This window comes from Pan troglodytes, chromosome 14, assembly GCF_028858775.2.
Source record: "Pan troglodytes isolate AG18354 chromosome 14, NHGRI_mPanTro3-v2.0_pri, whole genome shotgun sequence".
Lineage (NCBI taxonomy): Eukaryota > Metazoa > Chordata > Mammalia > Primates > Hominidae > Pan > Pan troglodytes.
The window spans coordinates 56,289,188-56,301,736 of NC_072412.2; the positions used below are offsets into that span (position 1 = coordinate 56,289,188).

Consider the following 12,549-nt stretch of genomic DNA (forward strand, 5'->3'; position numbering starts at 1 on the left):
TTTTGCTTCACGTTTCCTTTCATTATTAGACAATTTGATTCAAATTCTATTTAAGTTTTTAAAAAAAGCAACCAGTTACCAATTTCAGTGGTCTCATCTAGCCCCCTTGTGCCTTGTCATGCTTATCCTACAGCGGACCAATAGTCCAGAAGCTACTGCTGAGGAGGGAGCTTTGCAAGCCTGATTTGTCCACCCTCCCTCTCTGTAAACTGTCAGGAAGAGCCTGGAATAGGTATTAATATTGCTGGTAATTGCACAGCCATTGAGTGCTTTGATTTTTGCAAAGAGACAGGCGACAAAATTCAGTTGTAAAGTGACTCCTGAGGAAACCAGGAATTCAGCACCCATAAAGAATGGAGTCATCCGGCCCTAGGCATCCTGACGATTAAATACTCTATGAGGAGGTCCCACTAAGCTTAGTTCCTTTTTCTTTTCTCCATGTTCTGTTTATTCCTTTTGAAAGGAAAAGCAAAACTAGCTTTCCATACCCAGTGGAGAGTTTATCACGGGGAATAAAATGTCAACAAGTCTTGAGAGTAGCTGGGCCCTAGACTGCATGGGGACTGGCTCGTAAGTGATAGCATTTTAAAAACCCATGTGACATTTCACAGGAAAGCAATACAACATCCCAGCGCACAGTGCAGTGAGGCTGGCCAGGCCCCAGAACAGAGTGGCCTCACTAACCACATTCCTTCTTCCTCAGGCCAGCCTTGGGAATTCCTCCTCCTGGGTTTGGCAGGCTGGCTTTCCACTAGAAAATTTGCATAAAATTTAAAAATTTAAGTTTGCTGGTGTTAGAAAAAAATGGACAGTGAGAGACCAGAATGCACTACCCCGAAATATGAAGGATTGCTGAGCTGATGGCATTTAAGAAAGAGCAATTACAAGAAAGCTCTCTTCCCTCAGGAAAATACTTTTACAGAGACAAAAAGGTATTCTTTTCCCTCTCTTCCCCACTCTTCTCCCATGGAAAACAAAGGCTAACCACTGAAGACAAGCTTTACTAACTAACCCTTCCTCCAAATTGCCACCAGCCCATACAAACTCAGAGTCCTTTCCCTCTGTTTTATCATTTCTCTAAAGATGTACTGTTCTTTGTTGAAGGTGCTATATAAGCTGTGCTTCAAAGCCGTCTCTTTGGGATAGACTCATTCCCTGTGTGTCTCTTATGTATATATAAAATATACATGCTAATACACTTGTTTTTCTCTTATTAATCTGTGTTTTGTAACAAGCTGGCTGGGTGGCCAGCTGAAAAATTAATAAAGTTATTATTTTTCACCTACAAGACCAAAGATGTACTTGGTGTTTCTGATTATATCATAGCCAGAGGGCAATTGTGTGGAGGCCCGCATACCATAGATCCCCTAGTCTCTGGCTCATTTTCTTTCCCTCTTTGAGCGTAGGACTCCCAACTTTTATCTCCACGGACTCCATACTTAAAAACTTGATTTTTAAGCTTGCGCTGTGTCTTAATGTCTTAAGTGATAGCCCAGATGGCCTTCTGGTTTTCATCTAACTTTATAAAATAGGCCTACCTGATATTCTCCTTGGATGAATGCACTGGGAAGTCTAGTTGATGAGGTCCTGGAGGGCTGGTCTGAGCATAGTCAGAGGTGGGGTGGAATGATCTGCCAGACGTCGTTTCCCATGAGTTTTCATGATCAGAATCAAGGCCTAGAATCAGGAGGCAGCCCAAGAGAATCAGCTCAGAATCGGGAGCCACATGGTCAGAGTATGAGGCAAATGGTCAGAACAGAAGGTCAGGCTGAGACCTGGGGAAGCTCCCTAGATCACAGTGTGTCATTGCAGAGGCTTTTAATGTGGCACCCAGTGCCTTGAGCCTGAATGGGTGGACTGATGAAAAGAGCTAAGAAAAGCAAACATCTCCAGGTACCCAATACCAATTTTGAGGACCTGTCCCAGCCCAGGAAAATACACAAATGGACAATGGTCAACCCGTACATGCCCGTAGGGCTCTGACCCATCAATGAAAAGAGTCAAACTCTGTAAGATATTTGAAAAGATTTATTCTGAGCCATATATGAGTGACCATGACCGTGACACAGCCCTCAGGAGGTCCTAAGAACATATGCCCAAGGTGGTCGGGGTGCAGCTTGGTTTTATACATTTTAGGGAGTCATAAGACATCAATCAAATACATTGAAGATATACACTGGTTTGGTCCAGAAAGGTGGGGCAACTTGAAGGAGGTTGTGGGGGCTTCCAGGTTATAGGTAGATTTTAAAATTTTCTGATTGGCAATTGGTTGAAGGCGTTATTATTAGTAGAAAGAAATATCTGGGTTACCATAAGAGGTTGTGGAGATGAAGGTTTTATTATGCAGACGAAGCCTACAGGTAGCAGGCTTCAGAGATAATAGATTGTAAGGTTTCTTATCAGACTTAAGGTCTGTGTTGATGTTGATGCTGGAGGATATAGTGAGGCAAGTCTGACTCTCCTTCCCCTCATGGCGGGAACCAGTCTTTCAGGTTAAATTTTAGAGTGCACTGGCTCAGGAGGAGGTCCACTCAGATGACCGGGGGACCTTAGAATTTTATTTTTGGTTTATACCCACAACCTCTGCAGCAATTGACCCAGAAAAATAAGGACTTGATCAATGGCGGTCAGCTTCACTATTTTTTGCCTCCCCTTGTAACTCTGAACTACTCAGAGAAGGTCAAATATGGTCCCCAAACCAATCATATAAGATGCACCACTTCTATTTAGCCTGACTCTGAATGGCCTATGCCAGTGACCTCCAATCAGGGCATACTTGACGCTTCTCTTTTCACCATGGAGGATGCCCACTCCTCCACCTGTCTATGAGTCTGCTAAATATTAATACAAGCGATGCAGCTGACTCCCTTACTGTAGACCTGTGTGTTCTCATTTGGATAGTCTTCATTTCCAGAAGATCTAGATCTATAATAGACATATGAAGATTCATTATTTAAACAAATATCCCAAGAACCCACACATCTAAATAGTGCCATCCTTTTCAAGTAGTCTCTTTGAAGAATTAAAATATACTCCAAGGATACCATTGTTGGGGCTTTTTAACTCCTGTAGTTTGGCAAGCAGGAGGGAGTGGCACCCAGCAGCTTCTTCTCTCCTGTTGTTCATTGAGCAGGAGAGAGGGTTACAGCTCTTTTATTCCTGCTGCCTGCAGCTTGGCAAATGGAAGCATTACAGCTCTTTCACTCCCACAGGTTGGTGAGTTCCAGGTTCTTGTCCTGCAACCAAAAGGAATAAGGTACACAGACAACAGAGAGTGAGTTAGGCAGAGTAGAATTTTATCAAGTGACAGAAAGAAAGCTCTCAGATGTGAGAGGAGACCTGGAAGTGGGTAGCCCTCTGTGAGACTGAGTCCAGGGTTTTTATGTGCTTACAATGGGGGAGTGCATGCTGATTGGCCCATGGGTGGTCTTGGAAAGCACCATTCAATTGGTTAAAAGGCATCATTCAGAAGGAATCAATAGAGAGAGAGAGGGTAAGATGGGGATGGAAGTTCTCACTCTGGTCATGGACTCTATCTGGAACTGGCAGCTTGGTTTTCAGATTTTAAACTGTTCTTGGCTTGAAGATCAGGTTTCACCAGGGACTCATCCCTGTCTGCCTAGGAATTTGTCTGTCTCCTGTTGCTATCACCATCATTTCTCAAAATATTTTTGGCAGTTTTCTTTTTAGCATTGAATTTAGAGCCAATATAGAATTGTGTAGTGAGTTTACTCTTCATCTGATGCTTTCACATTTTCAATCATTCTCCCCCCTCTCTCTCTCTAACATAGTAACAATCCCTGCACCCCTGTACATTTCATTTCTGGCCTAGAATATGCCCTCTGCCAGTGGCATTATTAATCTTATTCACCAGCCTTGTCTCCAAAATAACTTCTAATTATTTCCCTGATTAACCCAATTCCCTGCAAGAGTTTGTTCTTTACCAAAATGCTATTCCAAAGAGTGACTCAAGGTTTTTCCATCTATTTGAGAGGAGATTTGTCACAGACTCTACCTCTCTTTGCATTTTGCAATACTGGAGAATATAGGCAAACATTTAATAAATTTTACTTTGTCCCAAATACTCCCTAAGTTCATTCTCCACCATGTCCTTCCTCAGATGGGGGACACTTCCAGTGTGCATGCCAGAGTGGGGAGAGCAGACCCTCTATCACTGGCAAAGTAGATGGTGTGTTCTCATTTCTTTGACACACATGTGGGACAGACTTTTTTGTGCTTTTTCTGTTCTTGCCCTGCAAATGGTGCAGCAGCGTCTCTGGCAGAGACTTGTTTGGGGGAATTATAAACTATGTGAATACATGTGAGTTGCAAGCAATCACTTTTCTCAGTGTGAATTCCTACAATTAAATGGTAGTTGTCCCTATATATCACTGCTTTCATTAGTAAGGTTCAAACATCAGAAGTCTGCCAAGTGACTCTCTCAGTTCAGGTGAGTTTATAATGATTCTGGCTCTTGTAAAGAAACTGAACAAAGCAGCTCTGGGTCAGCAACGTTCATCTCGTTAAAGCCTGGGGTTGCACAGACAAATGTTCAGGGCATGCTGGAGTGTTCACTATGTACACGGCTGTAGAGCTGAGAGCCCAATGAAGCACAATTGCTGGAAATGGTCTATAAACAATTCATAATAAGGATATTCAAAAGGGGCACTTTGCTTTGAAGTGATAAAATCATTGAATTGTTCAGAATGCCCACATTGATCCTTTGAAATTCTTCAGTCATTCCCCTAGTATGGTATGCTATGAGGTTGGAGATGCCTGGCAGGATGTTTAAGCAGTTTCATTTTAATTCTTTACTCTATATTAGCTCTTGGGTGGGGGGAGTGGAGAGGAAGTCTCCCCAGTCCTTCTCCTCTCATTCTTGTACCTGAAGAAATTTCCTGCCCTGTCATTCCTTTGAAAACATTAATTAGTGCTCAGAGATGTATATTGGCACACCCTTCCTGTCTGCACAAATGACCTTGGGGCTGACAGGAAAAATGAAGCCGACCCAGAGTCTGGTGATTGCCAGTCTGCACATTATCTCCTTGCTGAGACACTACAAGGTAATGAGGAAAGGACATTTCCCCACAGATGTCACCTGTGGGGGAGATGGCAGCCATTTTTCAAGAGCCCAGGCAGCTCTGTGGAAGAGGTTACCCCCAGTCTGCTGTCCCTAACCTGTGACTGAATACCTCTCATCTATTCTGTAGCACTCTGTGCTGATCTCCCTCATAAGGCATCACTCTAATTGCTTGTTTACACATCAGTCTCCCAAGAGGCTGTAAACTCCTTAGGACAGGGGTTGTATTTTAGCATCACTTTATGACCAGCTGAATCAAATCAGCAACAGTGAGAAGTGACCAAAATCAAAATTTGATGCCAAGCATTTTAGGGAATCAGGAAATAAAATATGTAAAAAAAAAAAAAATATATATATATATATATAAAAATATGTGTGTGTGTATCTATCATATATATATGTATATCTATCATGTATATACATATATGTGTGTATGTATACACATGTACATACATACATTAGATGTGTTGGAATGGCATAGTTTTAGTCCTCTGGGAATTATTTGTAGAAGACATATATCCGTGTAAGATAAATCAAAGTCAAAATTTACCATAAAACTAATGATCATTTTCCAACTGGCTTCTTATGAGACTCAAAAAACTTCACAGACATAAAAATCACTTTGAAAACATAATGCTTTTTAGCCATAGATAATACGTTACTGATAATTAATAGACAGATATAGCTGTATCTATATAATCAATATTGTGACATGTCACTCATAAGTACTTCAGCTTGCATTTTCTAAGAATAAGGACATTCTACTACATAACATTTTCATTATTATAGCCAAGAAAAAATAACATATAACATATCTAATATACAGGCCAGATTTGAATTCCCCAATTTTCCCAAAACTGACTTTCATATATTTTTTTCTCTGATCCAGGATCCCGTCAAGATTCACACATTATATTTGGTTGCTATTATCTCTTTGATCTCTTTAACTATAGTATCGTTCTCAGTTCTCCTGTCTTTGCACTTTTTAAAAGTTTTTTGTAGAGACAAGGGTCTCACTTTGCTACCCAGGCTGGTCTCAAACTCTTGGCTTCAAGTAATCCTCCCGCCTTGTCCTCCCAAAGTTGGGATCCTTTGTACTTTTCTTTTTAATGACATTTTTATGAATTCAAGGAAATTGTCTTCCTGAATGTCCCATTGTCTGGTTTTATATGATAGTTTTCTCATGATTAGATTCAGGTTAGCCTATTTGGTAAGATATTGCACATCATTTACATTTTTAAAACATTATTTTAATCATAAATATAGTATAGTACTGTAGCAGAAAACTTGGAAAGTAGAAAAGAAAGAGAAGCCACCAATAAACCCACTGACCTGACTCACACGATAGCATTCCAATGCATTTCCAGCCTTTTCCTTATCATTCTTTTTAGCATAGTTTTAATTATATTGCCAATCCAACTTTGTATTCTGGTGGATTTTTATGTAATATCACATCCTAAGCAGTTTCACTATAAGTAATGGCATCAATACTAACAATATTAACTGCCATTTATTGAGTACTTAATGAGTCAGAAGCAGTATCAGGCAAACTATATTTATTTATTTATTTTAAAGTTCATGACAGCCGTATGAAATAAGTTCTATTAATATCCCTGTTTTAGAATTGAGAAAACTGAGATTCTGATACCACAGCTGGTAATGGGTAAAGAAGAAATTTGAAACCAGATGAATGTGATTCTATCCCACTATCTGTCTCCTATAATTTCTATTGAATGTGCTTTGACCTGTTCATTTCATGTAAACACACTAGTAGCTCTTATCAGCTTAGGCCTGCCCTGCTGTTTTAGAATATTTGACAAACCCTAACTTTTTCTTTGGACTGCCCCTTCAGCTTATGAGCAAAGCCCTGTACTGGCTTCAGAGACTAGTGCTATTTTTTGCCTAAGAACTTAAATCTTAACCAAATTTGGTTTACCCAGTCTATTTTTATTTCTCAAGGAGGCAATGCAACAAAGTCATCAAAAAGACTGGGTCAGGGTGGGTGAATAAAATCAATCAAGTGAGACTACTGCCAGGGCCAAAGTCTTAAGCATTCCAGGCTTAAATTCCACCACCATGGGTGGTGGTGGCAGGTTTCTGTCCCTGGGCCCCAGAGGCCCCTCTTCGAGGAGGTATTGCCCTTGACAGTGGCATGGCTGTGGGTTGGGGATCTCTCTTCTCTTCGGCTCTAATAGGAGATCCTGAAATTTAAGCTGTGCAAAATGATCCTGATGTAAAGGGCCTCTGACCCAAGCGCACCCCAGTGATTAGAAATGTGTCAGATGTCAAAGCCTGAAGAAGCACAACTTCTAATACTTCTCAATGCCCTTTAATGTGGGTTATATGCCTACGTTTGTCTTACAGCTCATGGTGCCATCCAGGGAGGAGGCAGCAGCAGTAGGAGAAAGCTTTGCCAGCACAACCTTTGGGAGGGGTGTGAGCACAGCACAAAGGAGCCTAATGCATTTCAACCGCAGCCAAGTTAGTGGTTTAGACTTCATAAACATGTTTTAAATGTTATGACTCTTTATGCCATGGCATTCCTACTCCAAAGGGTAGCTACCTAAAAAGTTAAATATATAAAAAATTAAAAACCCCAATTCAGCAAATAGTTTAAGAACTTTGATGAGAAGAAAAGCTGATTAATCATTTTCTTGTTGCTTGCCTTTCTTTTGACATTTTCCTGACCTTTTCCAAAACCATTACACATCTGGGATGCTCAATCATTTACTAAAAGGGTTAAGGCAATATAACCTCCTTGTGATTAAGAATAAAAATGAAGTGGAATGGAGTTCTTCACAGTTTTACAGTTTTACTTGACTCAGGGGTTGGAGGTGGTGATCAGGACCTAGAAAAGTTTCTATTGTAATAATTTTCTTTAGTATTTGGTATTGAGAATGACGGGAAAAAATCAAGAGATGTGATTAACCCATGAAACTAGCTATATTTGGTTAAAGACTGCCCTAGCCCTATAAGTTATTTTGCGATGCTATCTGTAATGCATTTAAAGAGCCTGTTGTTACCGACATGTGTCAGTTATCTATTGCTATCATGATGCTTCATAAAAAATAAACACAAACGTTCAGTGGCATATGATAATAGATATTTATAACTCTTGCATTTGGAGTGCTTAGCTAGGCAGTATGCTGATCTTGGCTGTGCACGTTCACATATCTGGGGGTAAATTGGCTGTCAGCTGATCAAGGCTTCCCTTGACTGGGATGATTGGGGCAATTTGGCTCAGTTCCAATTATCTTTCATTCTCCAGCAGACATATTCTTGAGGCAATGACAGAGGCACAAGAAAGCAAGCCTCAATGTACAAGACCATTTCAAGTCTTTTGTTGTGTCATATCTCCTAAATTCCATGGGACAAAGCTAATTTTGAGCCCAATTTCAAGTGGTGGAGCAGGTTACCTTATCCACAGTAGGAGGACATTACAAAGTTACCTGCAAAGACCTCGTTAAAGGGATGGTAAAAACCTGGGTCCGTATACCAGGTGATACTATGCCGTGTAGGGTTAAAGTCAGTATGAATTGTTTACCAACAGCTAACATCCAGTGCAGATCCAATCATGAGGACAAGCTGTGCAATAACAACAGGCACGTTGGTGGCTGGTTTCATAAGCCAAGGTAGAAGAAATAAGTTAGTATCAAAAAGTGACCAGGGCTGGGTGGTGGATTACTCCTGTCATCCCAGCACTTTGGGAGGCCAAGGCAGGTGGGTTGCTTGAGCCCAGGAGTTCAAGACCAGCCTGGGCAACATGGAGAAACTCTGTCACTACAAAAAAAAAAATTAGTCAGGCATGATGCCATGTGCCTGTAGTCCCAGCAGCTTGGGAAGCCGAGGTGGGTGGTGTGCTTGAACCCAGGAGATCAAGGCTGCAGTGAGCAGTAGTTGTGCTGCTGCACTCCAGCCTGGGCAACAGAGCAAGACCAAGACCCTGTCTAAAAAAAAAAAGAAAAAAAAAAAAAGGTGGCCAGAAATGTAAATCCTTCCTAAATTGATCTGTAGATTCAATGCAGCCTCAAGATCTGTTGTAGAAATCAACAAGCAGATTCTAAAATTTTTATGGAAAAGCAAAGTAAACAGATTAGTGAAAAGAATTTGGAGAAAAAACAAAGTTAATCTAAAGAATTAACTCTAAAGCTACAGTATCAAAAGTGTGCATGTTGGTGAAAGAATCACCACAAGTCAATGAAATTAAACTGAATCCAAAATAAATCCACAAATATAAGGATAATTGATTTTCAACTAAGGAACAAAGGAAATTCAATGGAGGATAGTTTTTTTCAACAGATGTCAGTGAAACAGATACGTATGCAAAAACATGATTCTCAACCCATCCCTTGCCTCAAATACAAAATCAACTCAAAATGGAACATAGGCCTACATGTAAAACCTAACAATAAGAAATTTCTAGAGGAAAAGATAGGGAAGAGATTTTTGCAACCATGGATAAGTGCTGCTTTCTTAGCTAGGCCACACACAAAAATTAAGTAGGACTTCATTGAAATAAAAAGTGCTGTTCTTTGAAATATACTGTTAAGAAAAAAAATAAATAGACAAGCCACAGACTGGGACAAAATATTTACAAAATACATATGTTATGAAAGACTTGTTTTCAGAATATATAAAGAACTCTGACAAATAATAATAAAAGTAAACTAACAACCTAATAAAAAATGGGCAAAAGACTTGGACACTTCAGCAAAGAAGGTATGTGGAAGGCAAATGAACAAATGAAAAGACACTCAACAGTATTCGTCATTAAGGATATGCAAATTAAAAACAGTGAAATACTGCCATACCTCTTTTTAACAATAGAAATTTTAAAACGACAAGGTCAAGAGCTGATAAGGATGCAGAGTAATTGGAACTCTCAGATATTGCTGGTGGTAATGCTAAGTGCCACTTAAGAAGTCAGTCTGGCAATTTCTTATAAAGTTGAATGTCACTTATACAACTGAGCATTTGGATATTTACCCAAGAGAAATGAAAACATAAAGCATTGGAGTATCTACCCGAGAGATATAAAACATCTTCGTGTTGAGAGGCATTATTCACAACCTCCAAAAAATTACGAACAACCCAAATAACCACCGCCCAGTAAATAAATGAACAGACTCTGGTACATTGATACAATGGAATATGACAGCAATTAAAGAGAATAACTTGTGCTATATGTAACAACATGGATGAACTCAAATGCATAATGCTAAGTGAAAAAAAGCCAGACTTAAAAGACCACCTGCTCTGTCCTTTCATATGAATCACATGCCGCAAAAGGCAAACTATAGGGACAGTAATTGCCAGGGGCTGAGAATGGAGAGAGAGGACTGATCACAAAGGTGCAGAGAGAATGCTCTAGGTCTTGATTGTGGTGGTGCTTACACAACTGTATGTGTTTTTCAAGATCCATCAAACTGCACACTTAAAAAGGGTAAATTTTACTGTATATAAATTATACCTTGAAAAACCTGACTTTAAAAAAAGGGAAGCCAGGGAAGCAAAAGACAGAGCCAGATACATCATACATCACTAACTAGGTGTGTAGCTGAAGCTTCTGTTCCAGCCGCTAAGCATGTGCTAAGCCACGTGCCACCTTTTCTTAGTCTTTTCAGTCAATAGCTATTGTTAGAAAAGGCATCTTGAACCAAAAGCTTAGACATTTTAGTACTCTTTTACCCAGATTCCTTTTCTAGAAATGTGTCCTACAGAATGAATCTTAAATTACTTAAGCGCTGATGATGCCTCTTGTGTGGCTCTCTACAGCAATAGATGTAAGAAGTGCTCACTTTCTGAGCTTTGAGGTCATGTGTCTAACTTCTTCTGTTTCCCTTTAGAAAGAATGTGTGCTTGAGTCAGGTTGGTCTGCCGCACCTGAGCATTCCATACTCTCTTTAGTCAAATCTCTGGGTTGATAAGATGCTTAACTCCAGATTCTACAGACTGCCTTGGTCTATATCATAGACTATATCTCAGGCCATGCCTGCAGGAGGCCCATGGCAGCTTAGAGGGCTGCCTTGTAGAAACTTTGGTCAAATCAAGTCACATCCTAAAGAGAAGAAAGTGGCTAACTTTTAGAAATTGCTGAAACAAATCCTTCTATTGAATAGAAGCCACCCTGAGTGGTTGCTCACTCACCATACAGCCTGGAAGAAACCAGGGTCTCTCCTAGGTTCCTATGGAGAGAGGTCAGAGTGTCTAGTCTAACTCTCAAACTCACTTAAACCACCAAAGAATTCACCCTCAGTTAAGATTTGGCTTTATGGCAGCTGATTGGTGGTAGTACTAGGGGCAGGGGAGGTAATTGCCTCACTTCCCAAACTTTCAGTCCTATTGGAAGGTGACACAGCTGTAGTTTTACCCATCTTGAAAATGAGAAGGTGATTGGTCCAACCCCCTCTTACATAGATGAGGAAATGAGCACTTGAGATCTAACTATAAAGCCAGTTAGTAGCAAGTGGTGCCACTGATTAAGCCTCCTGATATTCAGTTATGTGTCTGATCAGCTAGCTTCAGACTAAACTGAGTCCTTTGCTTAATAATTTGCCTAAGAAACGCAGATACAACATACACACACAAACACACACACACGACAGAGGAAAATACAACTACCGTGCATCATGTACACATCCAATACTAAGGAATCCAAATCAATCCTTCTTCTTTTTTAATTATTTATTTATTTATTTATTTATTTATTTTATTATTATTATTTTTTGAGACAGAGTTTCACTCTTGTTGCCCAGGCTGGAGTGCAATGGCACAATCTCGGCTCACTGCAATCACAGCCTCCCGGGCTCAGCAATTCTCCTGTCTCAGCCTCCTGAGTATCTGGGATTATAGGTGCCCGCCACTACGCCTGGCTAATTTTTGGTATTTTTAGTAGAGATGGGGTTTCACCATGTTGGCCAGGCTGGTCTTGAACTCCTGACTTCAGGTAATCCGCCCACCTTGGCCTCCCAAAGTGCTGGGATTACAGGCGTGAGCCACCACGCCCGGCCCAATCCTTCTTCTATTGGGGTTGTTATTAAAAGAGAATAGTAGAACAGAAAGAAGTCTTAAGAGTCCAGGCTCTGGAGTGGGCTATTGGGATGCAAAATAATCTAAAGTATTCTGTGCCTCAGTTTCCTTATTTGTACAAAATGGATGATGATAATACCTCTACCATAAGGTTGTTATAAATATTTAACTGGTTGCTATATGTAAAATGCTTAGAATAAAGCCTGACACATCAGTGGAAATTCACTATTACTCTCTCCATTGGACTGAAGCTGGCAGCTTTACAATTACAGCTGTTCACATACCATAGTCCCCCTTCCTGGTACAGCTACCTTCTTTGTGGCTCTTCTCTTTAGATCAAAGTAGCACCAGATAGTGCAGCAAAAGATCATGTTCATGTTAGAGAAAACTGGTTCTTTACCTCGAATAGCTTCCCATATGTTCTGTGCAAGGTTGGTGCT

General features: G+C 40.3%; 1 protein-coding gene across 1 annotated transcript in view; it reads right to left on the reverse strand.

The window, feature by feature from the left end:
- Nucleotides 1-2,022: 2,022 nt before the first annotated feature.
- The window catches only part of DLEU7 (deleted in lymphocytic leukemia 7), a 148,428-nt gene continuing 137,901 nt past the window's right edge, over nucleotides 2,023-12,549 (reverse strand). The window contains exon 2 of the mRNA XM_063792562.1: nucleotides 2,023-3,236. Within this exon, the coding sequence (XP_063648632.1) occupies nucleotides 3,201-3,236 (36 nt within the window). The 3' untranslated portion in view covers nucleotides 2,023-3,200. The remainder of the gene's footprint in view (nucleotides 3,237-12,549) is intronic.